General features: G+C 35.8%; 2 protein-coding genes across 2 annotated transcripts; one reads left to right on the top strand and one right to left on the bottom strand.

Moving 5' to 3' along the window:
• Window positions 1-557: 557 nt before the first annotated feature.
• Window positions 558-5,876, bottom strand: LOC131773567 (programmed cell death protein 10). Its single transcript, XM_059089515.2, has 9 exons — window positions 5,736-5,876; window positions 5,083-5,139; window positions 4,379-4,436; window positions 3,932-3,991; window positions 3,199-3,255; window positions 2,839-2,908; window positions 2,400-2,493; window positions 2,027-2,109; window positions 558-1,311 (listed from the first exon to the last, which is right to left on the bottom strand). The coding sequence occupies exons 1-9, from the start codon at window positions 5,811-5,813 to the stop codon at window positions 1,224-1,226; spliced, it is 645 nt and encodes a 214-aa protein (XP_058945498.1). The 5' UTR covers window positions 5,814-5,876; the 3' UTR covers window positions 558-1,223.
• Window positions 5,877-5,949: 73 nt separating this feature from the next.
• On the top strand, window positions 5,950-15,376 carry LOC131773563 (conserved oligomeric Golgi complex subunit 8-like). The gene is made up of 11 exons (XM_059089510.2): window positions 5,950-6,035; window positions 6,646-6,717; window positions 7,256-7,380; window positions 7,969-8,072; window positions 8,156-8,222; window positions 11,290-11,547; window positions 11,868-12,092; window positions 12,883-13,082; window positions 13,683-13,767; window positions 14,366-14,550; window positions 14,900-15,376. Exons 1-11 carry the CDS (start codon window positions 5,975-5,977, stop codon window positions 15,315-15,317), a joined length of 1,800 nt encoding a protein of 599 aa, XP_058945493.2. The 5' UTR covers window positions 5,950-5,974; the 3' UTR covers window positions 15,318-15,376.
• The last annotated feature ends 1,293 nt before the right edge of the window (window positions 15,377-16,669 follow it).

The following is a 16,669-nucleotide window of genomic DNA, read 5'->3' as shown; positions in this document are numbered from 1 at the left end:
TTGGCATTGCTGAAACAAATTAATTCCTGAAACTTACCAAGCTCTTATTGGTCACACCCATAAATTAAAACGATAAAGTCTCTAGATATTGAAATACAGTCGAACCTGCATTAGGTGGTCACCCAGATGGTCGGAAGGCTGTTAGACCCAATGATAACCATTTTTGTCTTGTACGAGCATAGTGACCTAAATCTTTATCGCATAATGTTGGTTTATAAATTATCCCCTTTAAATTGGAGAAATAAAACAAATTCATCGAAGAGAAAGATATAGCTGAAGCACGTTACTCGAGGATGCAAATGTCCCTAAAAGAAACGACTCGAGGAACGTTCTGAGTCGATGTCGTTTAAAATTGCGTGATTTTCCCCAAATTATTCGTAAAATGTTCCATTGTTCCATACGGTTGAGACTTTCTACTTGTCAAGTTGTCATTTTAAAAACCCTAACTTCCAGCTACCGCAGAATGTACCGTGAACCGAAGAAATGAGGCGCGTGGTTAGTGCCTGTGCAGGTTTAATTGGGGTAAGTTTGGCCCATTATATCTCTTAAACAAACACGGTGACCTGTCTTTTTTATTTTATTTTTCGAAACAGACATTAGTGGGGAATAATTAAGGAAATCTTTATAGGAATTGTTCGCTAACTTATTTGGGAGTAATCAGTGAAGTAGTAACAGCAAGGAACATAAAGCCTGAAAAATAAAATGTTCAAACTGTAATAGGTGGTAAGTTGGCCATTCCCTTATGGTGAGCGTCATATACGCCAATCTCTGATGCGTTTATCGCTGTCACATCGGTATTACATTCTTGAAACTCGAGAGTAAATTTTATGAGATTTTGTTGTCTAGAAAACAAAGATTTAATTCTACAATTCTAGAAAAGTACAAAAAGATGGTTAAGAGAATCTCCCAAATCTGCCAAATCCATACAAGAGAAAATGCGAGAAGAGAATATGAGGAAACTGAAGCGGAAACAAGTATTCCACGCCTTGTAAATTTCACTATGTTTTCCAAGATATCCATGATTCCATTCTGTTTCACAAATGGTTTCTTCAGCCTTTTCAATGTGAACCATTGTCTTTTTCGCCCCTAACAACAAAATTAGGCTTGCTTGTACATGTAAGAATCAGTCTCTGTTTACATAAATATTAAAACAGGCATCGCTCCCGTTAAGATTGACTCAGCTGAATACAAAGGCAAGTCCTGAGGATATTTTACAAATTTATCTATGGGCTTGTAGCTAATCTAAACATATACAAAATATGGTTTGTCTGGTTGATGAGTCTGTTCGCGCTAACATATACTGCCTCCGACCTAAAAAAAAATATAGATTGAAAACAAAAGAACAATTATCAGATCAAAACTTAGTAACAATGACACACTGACAAGCACCTCAGTATTAAGACCTTCTTCCCTGACGAGTGCTAAGGGACACATCATGTTACAAGCAGAGATCGTTTAGACGTAAATGTTTTGGTGTACCTTTTCCAGAAAATGGCCTCCCTCTCGAACCACGAAAAGTTCTCCACACCCAGTTTAGCCTAGCCTATGTGGAGTGCGAAGGGAAAAGATTCGAAAACAAAGGGCAAGAAGAGCACAAAGGACATTGTTTGGGATCTGGACGCGCATGAATTTAACTTCCCCTATCTTTCTCCTTGTATGCCTCGTTTGACTAAGTCTCCGCAAGTGAGAAAAAGAGAAAAGTTGGCAAATCACCGGGAGTAGAGGCGATTAAGTCAAAGCCAGATAGTCCAACACAATATCTATTTGCACAAAGGAAAGAGGCACAGCTTGTAGTCTGAATGAGATTTCTGAGTAAGTTTGGGTAAAGCCAGGATTAGAATGATGTGGTAACGTACAATAAGAGCTAAGGAAAGACCAAACAGCGGGGATAACATCATCTGGTGTACTCAGAGAGAACCAATAAGAACATAAGCTTATCATGGAGTGGTCAGATTTAGTTGCCTAACTCTCAGACTTTGCGGCACCATTAACAATAAATACTGCTTCAACTCCATTTCAAACCAACCTTTGATCTTTAAAATACTGCTTTAGAGTATCACTGAAGTTTTTGGAATATTTAACAAATTCCTTTTTGTTCCTCTCAAGACCCTTAATTGAAAAGAAAAAAACAATGTGAGTACTGTCAATAATAGGCGAGAGCCTGCCCATAGCCAAAGGTGAGTCAAATTCCTTTCCTTAACAAGTATCATGAAATTTTAAAGAACATTATAACCATCCCTACAAGATTTTGTAAAAGCAATGTCAATTGCAATGGCAGATTCTGTAGAACTGTGATTTAAAGAATTCCTTTATTTTAAGGAATGTCAGATGCTACCAAAAGCACACATGTTAAGTGCTTCCGAAGCTTATGACCATACAAGTGTTTTCAATTACTGTACCTCTTTATATTGTGCCACCTTCCCAACATTCTGACACTTCTTGAAAACCTCATTCACTGCATCTAGCAGGTCCCTTATAGCAGTAGCAATATCCCTGGGTAAAAAGTAAAATGTCAAAAACAGTTATTCTTTTTTTTATCTCTGGAGTGATGTGTTCCACAACTACTTTGTAGCAACCAAGAAGAGTATTGCAGAGTTATCAACCAGAAAAAAATTATTTTCTGGTTGCGTAAGAAAACATGTGCATCCTCCCTACAGATCACACAATCTCTTAGCAAATAATCAAGTCTAACTGGTTATTGGACAGCAAAAAATACAAAAGACATCATCACTTCTCTCTTATATATCAATTTACATGTAAAATTATGTTTATGTCATTATATTTAGAACCTAAATAATTATATATTCCATATCCCTAATTTTCCTATTTTCTTCTTACTTAATGGTCTGCAAGAACTTTTGCCTGTTGCCAATTTCAGCTGGAATTTTTGCTAATATGGTCTTTAAGTCTATAAAGGAAAATCAAGATCAGGTTTAAGACATGAACATCACAACACACACACAAGTTTTGATTATAGAGCAGTCAACATAATATGCATTTCCACACCAATGAACAATTAAGATTCGACTAGAATGGGAATAAATTTGCAAAGCTATGTTGCATTCTTATTTATAGTTCTAATATTATGAAACACTATATCTCACATTGATGTCACCTTCTCATGTTGCTAAGTATTTAAGTGCTGAAGGAAAAGTGGTCTGTCTTAACTACACTGTAGCAGTCCATTATCACAATTACCTTTTGCTTTTTTCAACAATGCATTAAATTCCTCTCCTTGGACTTTAAAAGTATAATCTGGGAAAGATCAGAGTAATGAATGTCAGCAAATACTAACGAACTCCTTTTGCAACAAAAATCTTGGAAACTATAGGTGAATCTTTCAGATGTGGTATTATACCCATTTACCTTATGTGTGTCCCAAAGATTGTGGAAGATAATTTCTTGAAAGAGGCCGAAATTAAACAGTATTTGTATATGAAAGAGGAGTCAAAAGAGTCCCTGTATGGCGTATTACTTTTGATAGCCAATTCTACAATAGATTGCAGCTGCCATATGTTTTATTTGTTTGTTGAAATTCAAATCAAATATTGTCCAGTTATCAATTAACAAGTTATTGTCATTATTACCAAAATCAAGGTTACCACACCGAAAAAACAGTTAGGCAAATTTTAAATCTGTCATCCCCAACTACAATGTAAACTGCAGTTTATAACTACAAGTTTTAAAAAGTTTAAATAGTCAGTACAGTGTATCATGTTCTTATGATTACTTCAGATAAACTCATTTAGAGGGTTAATACATGGCATAGGTCATCAAACATACATAGATATTTTTTCCAATTCCAGCAGTTAGATATTCCTAAACAAATTCTCCACTGTATCAAATTGTAAATGAGCTAATATAAGAACTTGCGCATTAAAAGTTAAACAGATGGCCTGTAGAAGCTAACAAAAGGAAAATCCAAACTCACCTTCACTGTTTTGAGCAGCACAGAGAAGAAGAACTTCATTCATGTTCACTGATAATGATGCTGTTGGAAATAAAGATAATTGAAGGACTTTATGATAAGAGATTCAATTTGAAGTTGCTGTATCTGTTGGTTGAGGTCACTATGACAATCACTGTGACTAAAGCATGGTCTAAAATACCCAACTAACTTGCTTGTATCACTTTTATTTAACAACTTGTTAAGTTTACAAATCTTCTTTGATCTAATACAACTCATAACACTATTTAATACAAACATGTTCTTATTGCATTTCAAATGTTTTTTCTGTTTAAAATTTGTCAATACATTTGAATAGTTTGTCTTGTTCTTTACTGATAGGCATGAATTTAAAGATAACAAAATACAAATAATCTGGTTTACCGATTCTAAACAAAAAAAATCAATCACAAAAAAAATACACATGGCTACCTGACTTCAAAATTTCTCCAACAAGTTGTTGTGTTATCCCTGGTATATCATTCTCAACCTAAGAAATCAATACAATTTATTGCAAAGATGCAATTTAACCTGGTCTACATGGACACTGTGCTACAGGTGGTAGATCAAAGATGGATCAATGTAACTCACTAACTAACTCACCCCTCACTAACTCATCCCATGGAGATAGGAATATTTTTGTTCAAATCCTAGCAAATTTTGTCCCCTTTCAAAATTTTTTTCTAGTGTACCAACTAGTTTTGAAGACATGGTATTTCAAAACCTTAAAACTTACAAAGAATCTACTGCTTATAATCATTTATAATTTAGTGTTTGCCATCCAGCAGTTCCACAATTTATAGGGGATTAACTTTATATGTTGTTTTTAGAAAGCTATAGGCCAAGGATAAAGCAACCTATCCTGTATGCACACCAATTTGCTAATTGATCAAAATGTAAACAATGGTATTGTGAAGAATATTGTTTTTATTTGTCTACCACCTGCAAAGACCTTTGTCAATGTAATCATTGACAATGAAGCACTGTTGCTGTATGTGAATCTCATTAAGTGTAGTGTGTACAAACAATAAAACCCTCAACTTGGTCCAAGTTGTTAAAAAAATTTTCTTGCATATTTAAAAATTAAATAACTTATATGATCACTGCATCATCTGTTAAATTTCAACGCCTGTTACCTTGGCAAAAGCAGTTCGAAGCTTTTCAACAGCTTCATCATCATAAAATGGCTCTAACTAGAACACAAAAAAGAAGAAAAAAAGAGATCTCATTTACCTGCACTGGAGTCACTTGTCACCAAGTACCCATGACATATCCAATTATGACCATATCAAGAATCTGTTTACTTCCTATTAAGGTACTGTACCTACACCTGGTACATGTATCTGTCTAAATAATTATTCAACTGTACATACAGCTGATGTATGGGTATTTCAAAGTTTTCAAAGGGAGCTTATATGCTTAAAAATGTAAAGGTTGCTACATTTTTCATGCATATGTTCATCAAACACATAGGCAACTTTCCTTTTGTCAACAGGATTGACTGGCACTCACTGACAAAAGAAAAGTGTGTACTAGTATTCAGTTTGGTCCCTCTAAGGGGATCTGATTTAATTAAAAAGTTCTAACTGTTTCTGATAAAAAAATCAAATGGGAAAAAGTTTTCCATTTCTTTTTTTCTGATCTCTATTCAGTTAAACCCGGTTTCATTAAACATATTGGTGTGTATGGGGCATAAATAAATCAAGCGTACGTTCGTATAAGTCAAGGTTATATTTAGTTCAGCCTCTGTAAACCTCGACTCAAAAAGGAAACAAAGCTGAAGCATTACCTCACGGAGTGTAGGCTTAACAATCGCTTCTAGAGCCAAATTTGGGACCGGGGTACTTTCCTCGCCATCCAAGGCCATAATTCCAATTTTGTTTTGCTTTCTGTTTCCTCGTCACACCTGACCATCCGCCATGTTCAAAGAATTTACTTCCCATGGGGCTTTGCTACACTTTCGGAGGTTAGCTGGAAGTACCTTACACGAAGTATGAAACAACTGCCAAGTGGCACAAGGAACTGAGAATGGATGTTTCCGAGCAGGATGATGGTCTCTTCAAGACGCTGTTCCAGGAGTCGTTTCAAGGTAATTATCACAAAGTGAAATAACTTGAATAATCTTATGTGGTTCTTTCCTGTTTTGCCGTCCTTGATATATAATCTTTGGTAATCTTAGTTCTCACCGGAGAGATTGATAATCGTACAACAATGTACTTTGATGTTGTTTGTAAAACGTTTATCTTCTGGAAGCTCGTTTGGAAGTCAAAGTAAGTATATAAAGCTTGCGTACGTTAACGAATGAGATCAGTGAATATTGCATGAATCAGATTCCTTCAGATACCTTCATTATGTATGTGAACTAGTTCTTTCGTATAAAGCCAAATAAAGGCATGATACCATTACTCTTCATACAATAATGGAATTTCTGCTTTGGATTCTTAACTGATATGGCAAGTAGAGTATACTTTGTGTGCGGTATCTGGATTTATTGTATTATTGTTATCCAAAAAAGAAGTTCTATTGTATAAAAAAGTAAAAGTATTATGTGTTTCAAACATTCAGAGAACTTGGCCAAAATTCCTCTGTTGCTGCATGTGAAGTTTTCAACCAGAAAATGTTTATCAATATTGCAAACAATTATCAATACTACAAGTAATCAGTGTTCATCTTCTCTGCTTTTTACTTTATTATTTCAGATGCATGGAAGGATAATCCAGATTTCTCTTTGTATCTAGCAGAACTCAGTGCTTCCAGTGTGGAAAAATTAAGTAAGACCTTTTATGCCCATTATTATCCATCTTCTTTAAGGGATTTATATTGAATACCATTCCTTTCCATTCACTTATCTGATTGATTCACCTACCCAGATCTGGAGATGAGATTGTTAGAGGCAGACAAATGTGTGAAGCTTTTTTTACAATTAATTCTGTTGGAGATCTTTTATACAGCTCTTAGTGATAATTGGGGTTGGGAAAATAGCAGGAGAGAGGAAAGGAAAATTGTTGCAAATCCATAAAAACAACATTATAAGAAGGAGGCAAAGAGAGAGATTTTTGGAAGAAACATTTTGATTTAATTGTGGTTTTTAAATGATTTGATTTGTTACTCCTGTCTTTCCTGATCTTATATCCATGTTAGTTTTAAACAGATATCTACAAGAAATAATTTGCATCTTAATATTGTCACAAAAAACAGACATGCACTGTGTAGTGACCTGCTTATAACTAATATGCATGTGAAATTACTGTATTCTTATAAGGGAGGAAAAGTGTTTAATTTTAAGTTTCTTGAATTATTTTACAATAGGCCGGGAACCTGAAAAACTTGCTGAAGAAAAGGCCCAGATCTTAGAGCAAACTGAGCACTTGGCCTTTAACAACTACAAGACATTCATCAAAACTGCAGAATGCTCCAAAGAAATTTTTAATGATGTAAGTCAACTGAACTAATAGTGTTAGAGGAGAAGAGTTGTGCATGACATGTACATGTACTAAGTACTTAAAAGATATCCATAGTTATTTCTATGAAGTGAGTCCCAGTAGTAAGAAAGCATGATTTTCAAGTTACAAGGGATTCAAATTTTTGAGGTTAAAATAAATGGGATGCAGCAAGAAAATGTCAGGGAAATCAATTTGAGGTTTTAAATAACTTATTTCAAGGTTCAAGTTACTAAGGGACAAAGTCATTCAACAAAAATTTTTATAGACATAAGCATCATGCGCATTCCTCTGTGTATGCTTGATTAAGATGTACCAAGAAGTTCAAAATACTCCCAAGACTTCTAGGAATTGTACAGTGTAATTATCCAAGCTTAAATTTCACATTCTCTTGAAGATTTTGCACAATCCTATTTGCTTAAAGGTGTACACCTTTAAATCCACAAATCAGAAAATTTTGATCCTCTTTGGGTTAGAGGTCCCCATTATAGTACTGTAAAGACAATTGGGTTGATTTTTATACATGTAATAAGTAAAATGGTAGTATTGGAAAAGTCTGATTTAATGGAAACTTCATTGTAGTTTGTGTCAGTGGAGGAGCATGTTGAGTCACTTCTGGACAAGTTACCAACATTTTCTGAAACATGTAGCAATTTCATGAAGGTGGCACAAGAAATTAACACAAGGTGAATGAGTGCTGGTGTAAATTTTTCTCTGCTGTTCAGCATTCAGATTATAACTAACACTAGTTTTTATTTTTCACTTGTAGTCGTCACTTAAATTCCTTGACATTAGCACGGCATACACAGCTGCTAGAGATTTTGGAAATCTCACAGGTAAGTTTGGTGATTTCCTGGACTTAGCTGCAGTTTTCTGACATACACAAGCATATTCAAGCATTTTGGGTGATGATTGGCAGGGGGGGGGACTTTAAAGTTTAAAGTTGACATGTAAGACCAAAGAACTTTAGATTTAAGACAGTCTAGGATCTTAACAGTACCTGATGATTTTTCCAGCACTGGAGTTAGCTAAATCAGTTATATAATGATGACATTTAAACAGGAAGCTCTCTCACCCGTAGGTGATCTACAGAGAGGTCCTAATCCAAAATAACATTAAATTGTTAAAAGTAAATAAAAATTGGCGATATTAAAAAGTAAAAAAGTAAGCTATAGATTAAAAGATTTTAAAAAGTTATTCCTAAACTGACATATAGTGCCAGAGTTCTTCAAGTCACTCTCCAAGGCATTCCAGTCTTTAAAGGCATGATAACAGGTTCTCTATTTACCCCAGTTCTGTTTAACTGATGAAAGTTTAAGATGATCTTTGCAACAAGTGTTGTATCTATGTACATCGCTGTTTCTAGATAATTCCAATTTGTGAGATGTAATTCCATTCACGCATTTATAAACATACAAGCAGCGATGGAAGTGCCTACGTTGTTTTAAATTTAACCAGCTGAGCTGATTGAGAGCATCAGTTGCAGAAGAGTACAATGGTTTATCTAGAACAAGTTTTGCTGCCTTATTTTGCAACACCTGCAGATTGTTCATTAAGACAGTGTTATCCTTATCACCCTATACCATATCAGCATAATCAAGGATGGGAAGGACAAGGCGTTTGTAATAAGGAAGGCATGCATTATATGGCAACAAATGCTTAATTATACACAAAAGACCTAATCTCTGGTTCACTTTAGATATCACATGTGCCACATGTTCGGTCCACGTAAAGTTGGAGGATAATACAACCCCTAGATACTTAAAGCTTCTAACACTATCAAGTTGATTACCAAGAACAAAAACCAAGAGACTGTTTAACTTGCAAAGCTTGGAATCACTACTAATAAGCATAGCTTTGGTCTTATCAACATTAAGAGTAAGTTTGTTATCATTTAACCAGCTAGCAATAGCATGCAAGTCGGCATTTAGGGCGCACTCCAGACCAGCTGGGTTTGAGTCATAGCAATAAAGCACTGCATCATCAGCCGAGCATATAGGGCTTCCTCCGAATGCTTGATGACAGTGGGCAAATCATTTATATAAATAAGAAATAACAAAGGGCCCAATATTCTGCCCTGAGGTACGCCATGCATAACAGATAACAAATCAGACAATTCCAGACCGCAAGATGTACATTGCATTCGTCCATTAAGATATGACTCAAACCATTTAGCCATGTCAGAAGTCACCCCAAAAGATGGCAACTTTCGTAGCAAAATTGTGTAGTCAACCATATCAAAGGCCTTAGAAAGGTCCAAGAATACGGCTCCACACAGTTTTACCCCTTTCCATATTAAATAAAATTTCATTGGCAAAACTAGAAGCAGCGTTAACTGTTGAATATTTAGGCCGAAATCCGAATTTCTTTTCATTGAGTAGGTTATGTTGGTTAAGGTATTGATAAAATTGATAATGCACAGCCCTCTCTAGGATTTTACTAAGAGTTGGTAAAATAGAAATAGGGTGATAATCAGACGGGCTAGTATGGTTCCCAGCTTTGAAAAGTGCTGTGACTTTAGCACATTTCCAGATGTTAGGGAACTTGTTGGTTGCAATTGACAGATTTAACAATTTTGTAATTGATGGAGTTATAGTTCGAGAAGCACATTTCAGTAAACGGGCACTGATTCTATCTAACCCGATGGCCTTATTGCACTAAAGGGCACAAATCTGTTGTAAAACAAAGGAATGGCTTACGGTTCTTAACTCAAAAGAAACCATCACTGGTTCAGAAACATTGAGTTTCGCAGGATTTACATGATTAAGAGATTGAGAGAATTTTTTTGCCAGCAATCTTCCAACAGAAGCAAAGTAATCATTCAGGGCTGTAGCAATGGATTTGGGGTAGTTATATTGTACTTCACTTGCAATTATATACTGCAGGATGGATGAGCTAACGTTGCATGAGGAAGCTTCATTCACTGCTTTCCAAACCATGCTGGAATCGCCTTTACTTTCTTCAATTAGGTTGCAATAGTAATTTGACTTCGAGGACTTAATTTCGCGATTCACAAAATTTTGCAGCTTTCTATACATTCCATTTCCATTTTTCATAGTCTACAGATACATGTACCTTAATATTTTGTTTAACAAAATTTCTTATCGCAACACTTAAGCTTACAATTACTTTGTGCAATTGCAAGTGTGTGATTTTACAGGGTTCTTTGTCTGAGACAACTGGGAGAAGAAAGGGGAATGAGTACCTGTGCCCTTGCCGACAGTTGACTTGAACTAACATTCAAAACTCATTAATAATTCATAAGCCCATTAACCTATCAAATGGTAGATAATACATCACGTGCAGTGACTTTATATCGATAAACCTCATCCTTATAAGTATGTGGTGTTTTATCAGATCTAAAGACACTGCACGTGACTTTGAATATTAATTAATTATCAACACAGAAACTGATACAACAAATGGTGGGAACATATTTAATGTTCTTTCAACAAATTTCACACAGTAAATTTACTTTTGCACCAAATTAATAGTACAGTTGTGAAATACACATCTGGAAAAATTCTCTATTCCATTAGTACAGTAATCTGGTAAAGGCATATTAGACAATACATCATCTGAAACTTCGAATTCAAGATCAGTTGGATCAGTTCAGATCGGTTTTTCTCGTATGCTAATTTCTAACGTTCACAAAAGTATAAATGTTATGAACTCTCTTGACACACGCTTTTCCAAGAATGTTTTTGAAGCCGTTCAAAAAACTGGCAGCACGTGTTTTATCGGGTCAAAAACCACTTGGCTACGCCTTGTGGTTTTAAACCTGATAAAACACTCCTGCTTGTTTTTTAAACATTACATAAACATTGGTCATCCAGTGTTGGTCTGTTGCTTAATCTGTTTTCCTGCAACAAACCCATGAATATTTCATTGTTATGTTCACAGTTGATGGATTCATGCGTACGAAATGGTTACTATGAAGAAGCTTTAGAACTTTCATCCTATGTGCAGAGACTAGAAAAGAAACTTTCTAATATTCCCATTATCCAAAACATTGTTGATGTTGTACAGTCATCAACTCAACTGATGCTTTCTCAGCTGTTACAGCAGCTACGCTCAGCCATCCAGCTTCCTGCTTGCCTGCGTGTGATTGGATACCTCAGGCGTCTTGATTTGTTTTCAGAATCTGAACTAAGGATCAAGGTTTGTGAGGAGACTGAAATTACTGGTCATGTTTCATAATTTATATGAATCAGATAATTGCCTTTTTATTTTATTCTTTAAATTGTCATGAATATCATCCTCAAGGATACAACAAGTCTTTTTCTGAGTCTATTTGGGTGGGTCTATTTTTCCCTTACTGTATGTATGTTAATATCTTTATACCATGACATTGACCTTTGTTGTGCAGTACATGTTTGGGATGTCTCATTCTGTTTGGTGTAGGATAAAGAACATAGTGAGAGTCGTGATGTGCTCTTGTCTTCTGAAGTTTGATTTAAAGGAGAATTTCCTCTTTGCAGTTCCTTCAAGCCCGTGATACATGGCTTCAAAGTGTTCTTGCATCAATTTCTTCAGATGATCCTTATTATCACATCACAAAGACAATTGAAACCAGTCGTGTACATTTATTTGACATTGTCACACAATATCGAGCTATATTCTCGGATGATGACCCAATATTATCCATGGAAAATGAAGACAGTCCAATTTATGGTAATTTGTTCCATTGCTGGATAGTGCAGAAGGTAGGATTGAACAATTGAGTGACAGAAATAGTTCGTTTTCCTCTATTGTAGCAGCAAATGTGTCTAATAGTAAAAAGACTGTATAACCTCTAACAGTGTGGTTTATACACTTCCTATTTGTTTTTAAGGAATGGAATGAAATTCCTGTAGGAACCAGAATTTTAAAATGCAATCTCACAACTGCTATTGTAATTTGAGAGACTTTGCAGTTTTTAGCTCTTTTATTAAGTTTAGTGCAATTTAAGAGACTCTGTAGTTTTTAGCTCCATTATTATTATTATTAGTTTTTAGATTTAAGTTTTTTGTTGTTAAAGACAGTACTTGCCTGAAAACCACCTTTGGGTGAGGCAACATCCGGTATAAAGACTGTGATTAGTGTGCTATTGGAGACAGAAAAATTTGTCAAACATTTTCGAAAGTGAGAGAAAAATGCCAAATAAATAGACAAATTTTTCTGCATTATGGCCTAAAACATTTCTTGTATGTTTAAGTCTTTGAGCCTCATTTTACATATTTCTCTTTGTTTTTTAGTCATCAGGATTGTGATATGAATCAAATAAAAATAAAAAACTAGGAACTTGCACTATTTTTAACTGGACTAAAGCAGTACACCTGCATGCCAGTGTTCATTCTATTGTCATATTATCCTTACTCCTAGAAGAAAGTCACTTAATTAAAAAGTTTTTCTGAAATGAATATATGATGCAGCTCCTTCCATCATTTGTCTAAGAGATAGTCAACTTTTTAAAGAGGTATGTCTGACAAGATAACATTTTATATTTTTTCTAAGGTGCAGCAGTTCTTGAACACTTTAGAGAATGACTTGGAGCAAGGGGTTGGAAACCGTCTTGACTCACTGCTTGGTCAGTGTATGTACTTTGGTTTGTCGTTCAGCCGAGTGGGAGCAGACTTTAGAGGTCTTCTTCCTCCTCTCTTTCATGCTGCAGCCCTGAAGTCATTCAACACAGAAGTACATAATGCCACTGACAGGTATTCAAAGTGCCCTTGAGATGAAAAAAGTGTCCTCCTTACTCCATGTCAATTGATGTGTTTTGTTGAAATATGCCTGTTAAGTGGAAGGTAATCTGAAAGTGGCAGACAGGTAAAGGAGAGATAGTTGTTGTGGAAATCAGCCATTTTAAATTGAATTTCACTTATTTTGTAAGTGCATTATTGCTTGGATTAAAATCAAAGCCAAACAATTTTTTATCATATGAGTACTTTCAATGTCATTTCTGTCTCATGTTTCACAATACTTACACAAAATTGACCAGTCTGATCACATAAAAGGATAAATAGTTCCCATCTAAGTTGGCCCAATTGACTCATATGAATTTATTAAGAATCGTTGTTTCTAATAATACAACTGATTAATTAGTGACCCCAGTAATTAAAAAGATATTGTATGTCATGTATGGTGGAATTTCACCATAGTGACAGTGGAATTTCAAACTCTGCATTGGAATGAGTGCAACTGGGCTACAACATGGGGAATGGAACATTGCACATATGCCAAAATTATTAATAAAACTTGATCTGTTTGTACATCAAATGATCTACTCACAGCCAGTTTGTTTATTTTTCCTTTAGTTTTCATAAAGCCATGAAATCATTCTCACCACAGCCAGTACCTTCTACAGTCACATCCACAATAATTTCTACAATGGCAACCAAGGTACTTGAACTTATAGTAGTTTCCTGTTCTCTGTTACTTCTGTGATACATCTATTCATTAGAATAATTAAACATCATATCTATTGATCACTTTCACTGTAAAGCTTGGTCTGATTACAAGAGTTCAAGTTGTTACTTTGTGCACATTACTTACAGTACATACTCAAAGTGTAATAGGTACATCTGTGTATGTACATTGAGTCTCATTCAGGAATTCTTTGTTCAAAAATGGTGTACCCCAGTAGCTTTTGTGCTGTAGATCTTTTATAGTACAATTTCTTTAAATATAAGTGAAAGGTTTTTTGTCCTTGTGCAATTATGTCAACCAAACAAACTTGAACCTTAAACTATGTTAATGTTCAATTTTCCAATGAAGATTTCTTACCAAATTTTCAATGGTTCTCTTAAAAAAAAACATCATCTGTTGCACAGGTAGAGATGAACTTTCCTGTTGATTAAAGTTGCTGTGTTTTCAAAGTTGATTTTGCCAAATTCATGTCACCTTTACATGAGACACTTTCATTAACTTTTTAATTTGATGCACATGTGAAGTTTCCAGACGAGTGTGAATTTATTTGATGTCTTTGTTGTCTTGACAGCCTGATGAGCTCAATCCTCCTATTGAATTGTTACAGCATCCTCCATTGGCAGCATTCATTAACAGTATTCTCTCTGCTTTCAACAATCTGAGGCATTGTGCGCCAATATCCCTCGCATCGCCTGTTACTGATAGTGTATGCAGTGCATTGAAAACAGTCATACAATCTACATGTGCATTCCACAGGTAAGGAAACAGGTTTATATCGTTAGAGTGGTTATGAAAGTTTTTATGTTGTCGTTTTTTGGAGGTATAATTCGTTATGGTATTTGTACTGATTTACAAAAGGTCGAGGTTCCTGTCATTTTCGTCGTATGGAAAATTTTGGTTTTGGAAACAGAAAGAAATAGCACAAAAACTTATCAGTAGACATAAATTGTGAACAAAATGTGTCCTAGTGCCACCAAGATTCCAGTTACTCTTGGTGGGTTTTGAACTTTTACTGAATCAAGTATCAATGAAAAATTCGAGTTAAAGCTTCATATCGACTAATTATTTTGTGTCCTTTCGATCCAATGTTTCTTATCGTTTTCAGGACTGAAGCAACAGCTCTTAATGAGACAGAAAGAGCCTCATTTGCCAATTTTTGTCAAGTTTTGGGAAAACAAGTGATGCCTTACATGAAAGAATGTTTAGAGGCATTTTTTCCGAGTTCAGTCTTGACTAATCTGTATGGGGGTAGTTTCCTTGATGTGCGGCTTGATGTCGACGCCTTATTGGTTCTTCTGGAACCCGTCATGCCACAGGACTCCACACAGGAAGAAGACAAGCCTCCTCACCAAAAAAATGAGGCTAAAAACAGCGAATATGATCGAAGAAAGGATCAAGAAAACTCGGAGTCAAATGAAAGCAGGCTTTCAAAGGTGGAACCAAACAAAGATGTTAATGAGGAACTCCCGGATAGTGTACAGCGAACACAAGATTTGACCCAAGTTGAAGCCGTATCGAGATAAATAATTGTAATAACATTAATGATAACAATGATAACAATATTAAAGTAGCCATCGATGTAGACTGGAGTGGAGTGCAGCAAGTGATGATCCGAGCGTTGTTAATGCAGTCTCTTGTGAAGCCGAGGAAAAGACTCTTGAAGAAATGACATTTGAACTCAAATGTCAACACAAATCGTTATTACTAATAACACAGGGAAGGAAATTTATTTATTGAAAAAATTTTCAGGGTTGAAAGGGGTTTTTTTTGTTTTTGCTTATTTCGTTTTATAAGTCATTCTTAAACTGGCTTTGGGGTCGAATAACCTATGCTCAGAAAGGATTTTAGCTCTGCGGACAAGCAATCACTGTGGAACTGGCTTGAGGTTCGTCTGTTTTATCACTGGTATTTCCTTCTGGGATGATTATTTTTCTAGAATTTATGTTTTCTCTTTGGTCTTTCCTCTTTGGTCTATCGTCCTGTCTTGGGGCATAGACAACTCTCCTTGACGGACACCCTAAAGTGTGCCCTGTGATCAGAGCCCGTCGTTCTGACTTTCTTTTCCAAAACGCTAACGTTAAAAGGGGAGTCTCTGAAAGAGACAACTATCAATCAAGGTTTAAAAACGATGGAAGTAATCGTAATCAAAAGCACAGGGTGTTACGATCTGGTGAAATTAAAGTGACCGAAATCGATGTTGCTTGTGACTTGAGGGCCGAAAACGCTGTATTGTGATTGGTTGGTTCTTCTGCTTTTGATTGCAATCCCATGTTGTTTTCCCTGGATCATAAACAGAATCAAAAGAAGTGGAAAAGTCCTGTGCAAGTGATTTTTGGGCCTCATTGCAGAGATCAATTTCGAGCAACCTATGACCTCGGGCTCGAGTGTAGAGGGCTTGAGCGGAAGTTGATGGGGAAAAGATGTTTTCGTCTTGTCATGAGCGTGGGACAAAGAAAAAAATTCTGAGTCCCCATGAGGAATCGAACCTCAGACCTTCGAATTGCTCTACCACTGAGCCACAGAGACTCTATGGTGAATACCCATCACTAAGTTCATGTATGACACGCGTCCTGCATACCGCTATGGTCGGCGATGTCCATAGCGTCATGTTTATAAATACATGAACTTCGTAATGGGCCATAGAGTCTCTGTGGCTCGGTGGTAGAGCATCGGAGCGCGGAATTCGAAGGTCTGAGGTTCGATTCCTAATAGGAACTCAATTTTTTCTTTGTCCCACGCTTGTGACAAGACGAAAAACATCATTCTCTCGTTCTTCACCGAGCTCAAAACTAACCATCTTTCTTCTTCTAGAGTCCCCGAGGTGTTGGCCTTGTGATTAGTTTGTGTATTAGAGAGAAATGAAACAGACGTAAGA

The sequence above is a fragment of the Pocillopora verrucosa genome, chromosome 6, assembly GCF_036669915.1.
Source record: "Pocillopora verrucosa isolate sample1 chromosome 6, ASM3666991v2, whole genome shotgun sequence".
In the NCBI taxonomy this organism is placed as follows: Eukaryota; Metazoa; Cnidaria; class Anthozoa; order Scleractinia; family Pocilloporidae; genus Pocillopora; species Pocillopora verrucosa.
The sequence above is the reverse complement of the archived record's forward strand: the minus strand, read 5'-3'. Positions and strand labels throughout refer to the sequence as shown.

Bases quoted from the DNA above. Each gene is read 5' to 3' on its own strand.
- LOC131773563 (XM_059089510.2), top strand. From the start codon at position 5,975: ATGGATGTTTCCGAGCAGGATGATGGTCTCTTCAAGACGCTGTTCCAG. The intron at 6,718-7,255 runs GTAAGACCTTTT...ATTTTACAATAG, and splicing joins TTCCAGTGTGGAAAAATTAA to GCCGGGAACCTGAAAAACTT. The intron at 11,548-11,867 runs GTTTGTGAGGAG...TCCTCTTTGCAG, and splicing joins AATCTGAACTAAGGATCAAG to TTCCTTCAAGCCCGTGATAC.
- LOC131773567 (XM_059089515.2), bottom strand. From the start codon at position 5,813: ATGGCCTTGGATGGCGAGGAAAGTACCCCGGTCCCAAATTTGGCTCTA. The intron at 3,256-3,931 runs GTGAGTTTGGAT...GATCTTTCCCAG, and splicing joins TGCTGCTCAAAACAGTGAAG to ATTATACTTTTAAAGTCCAA. The intron at 2,909-3,198 runs GTAATTGTGATA...TTTCCTTTATAG, and splicing joins ATTGTTGAAAAAAGCAAAAG to ACTTAAAGACCATATTAGCA.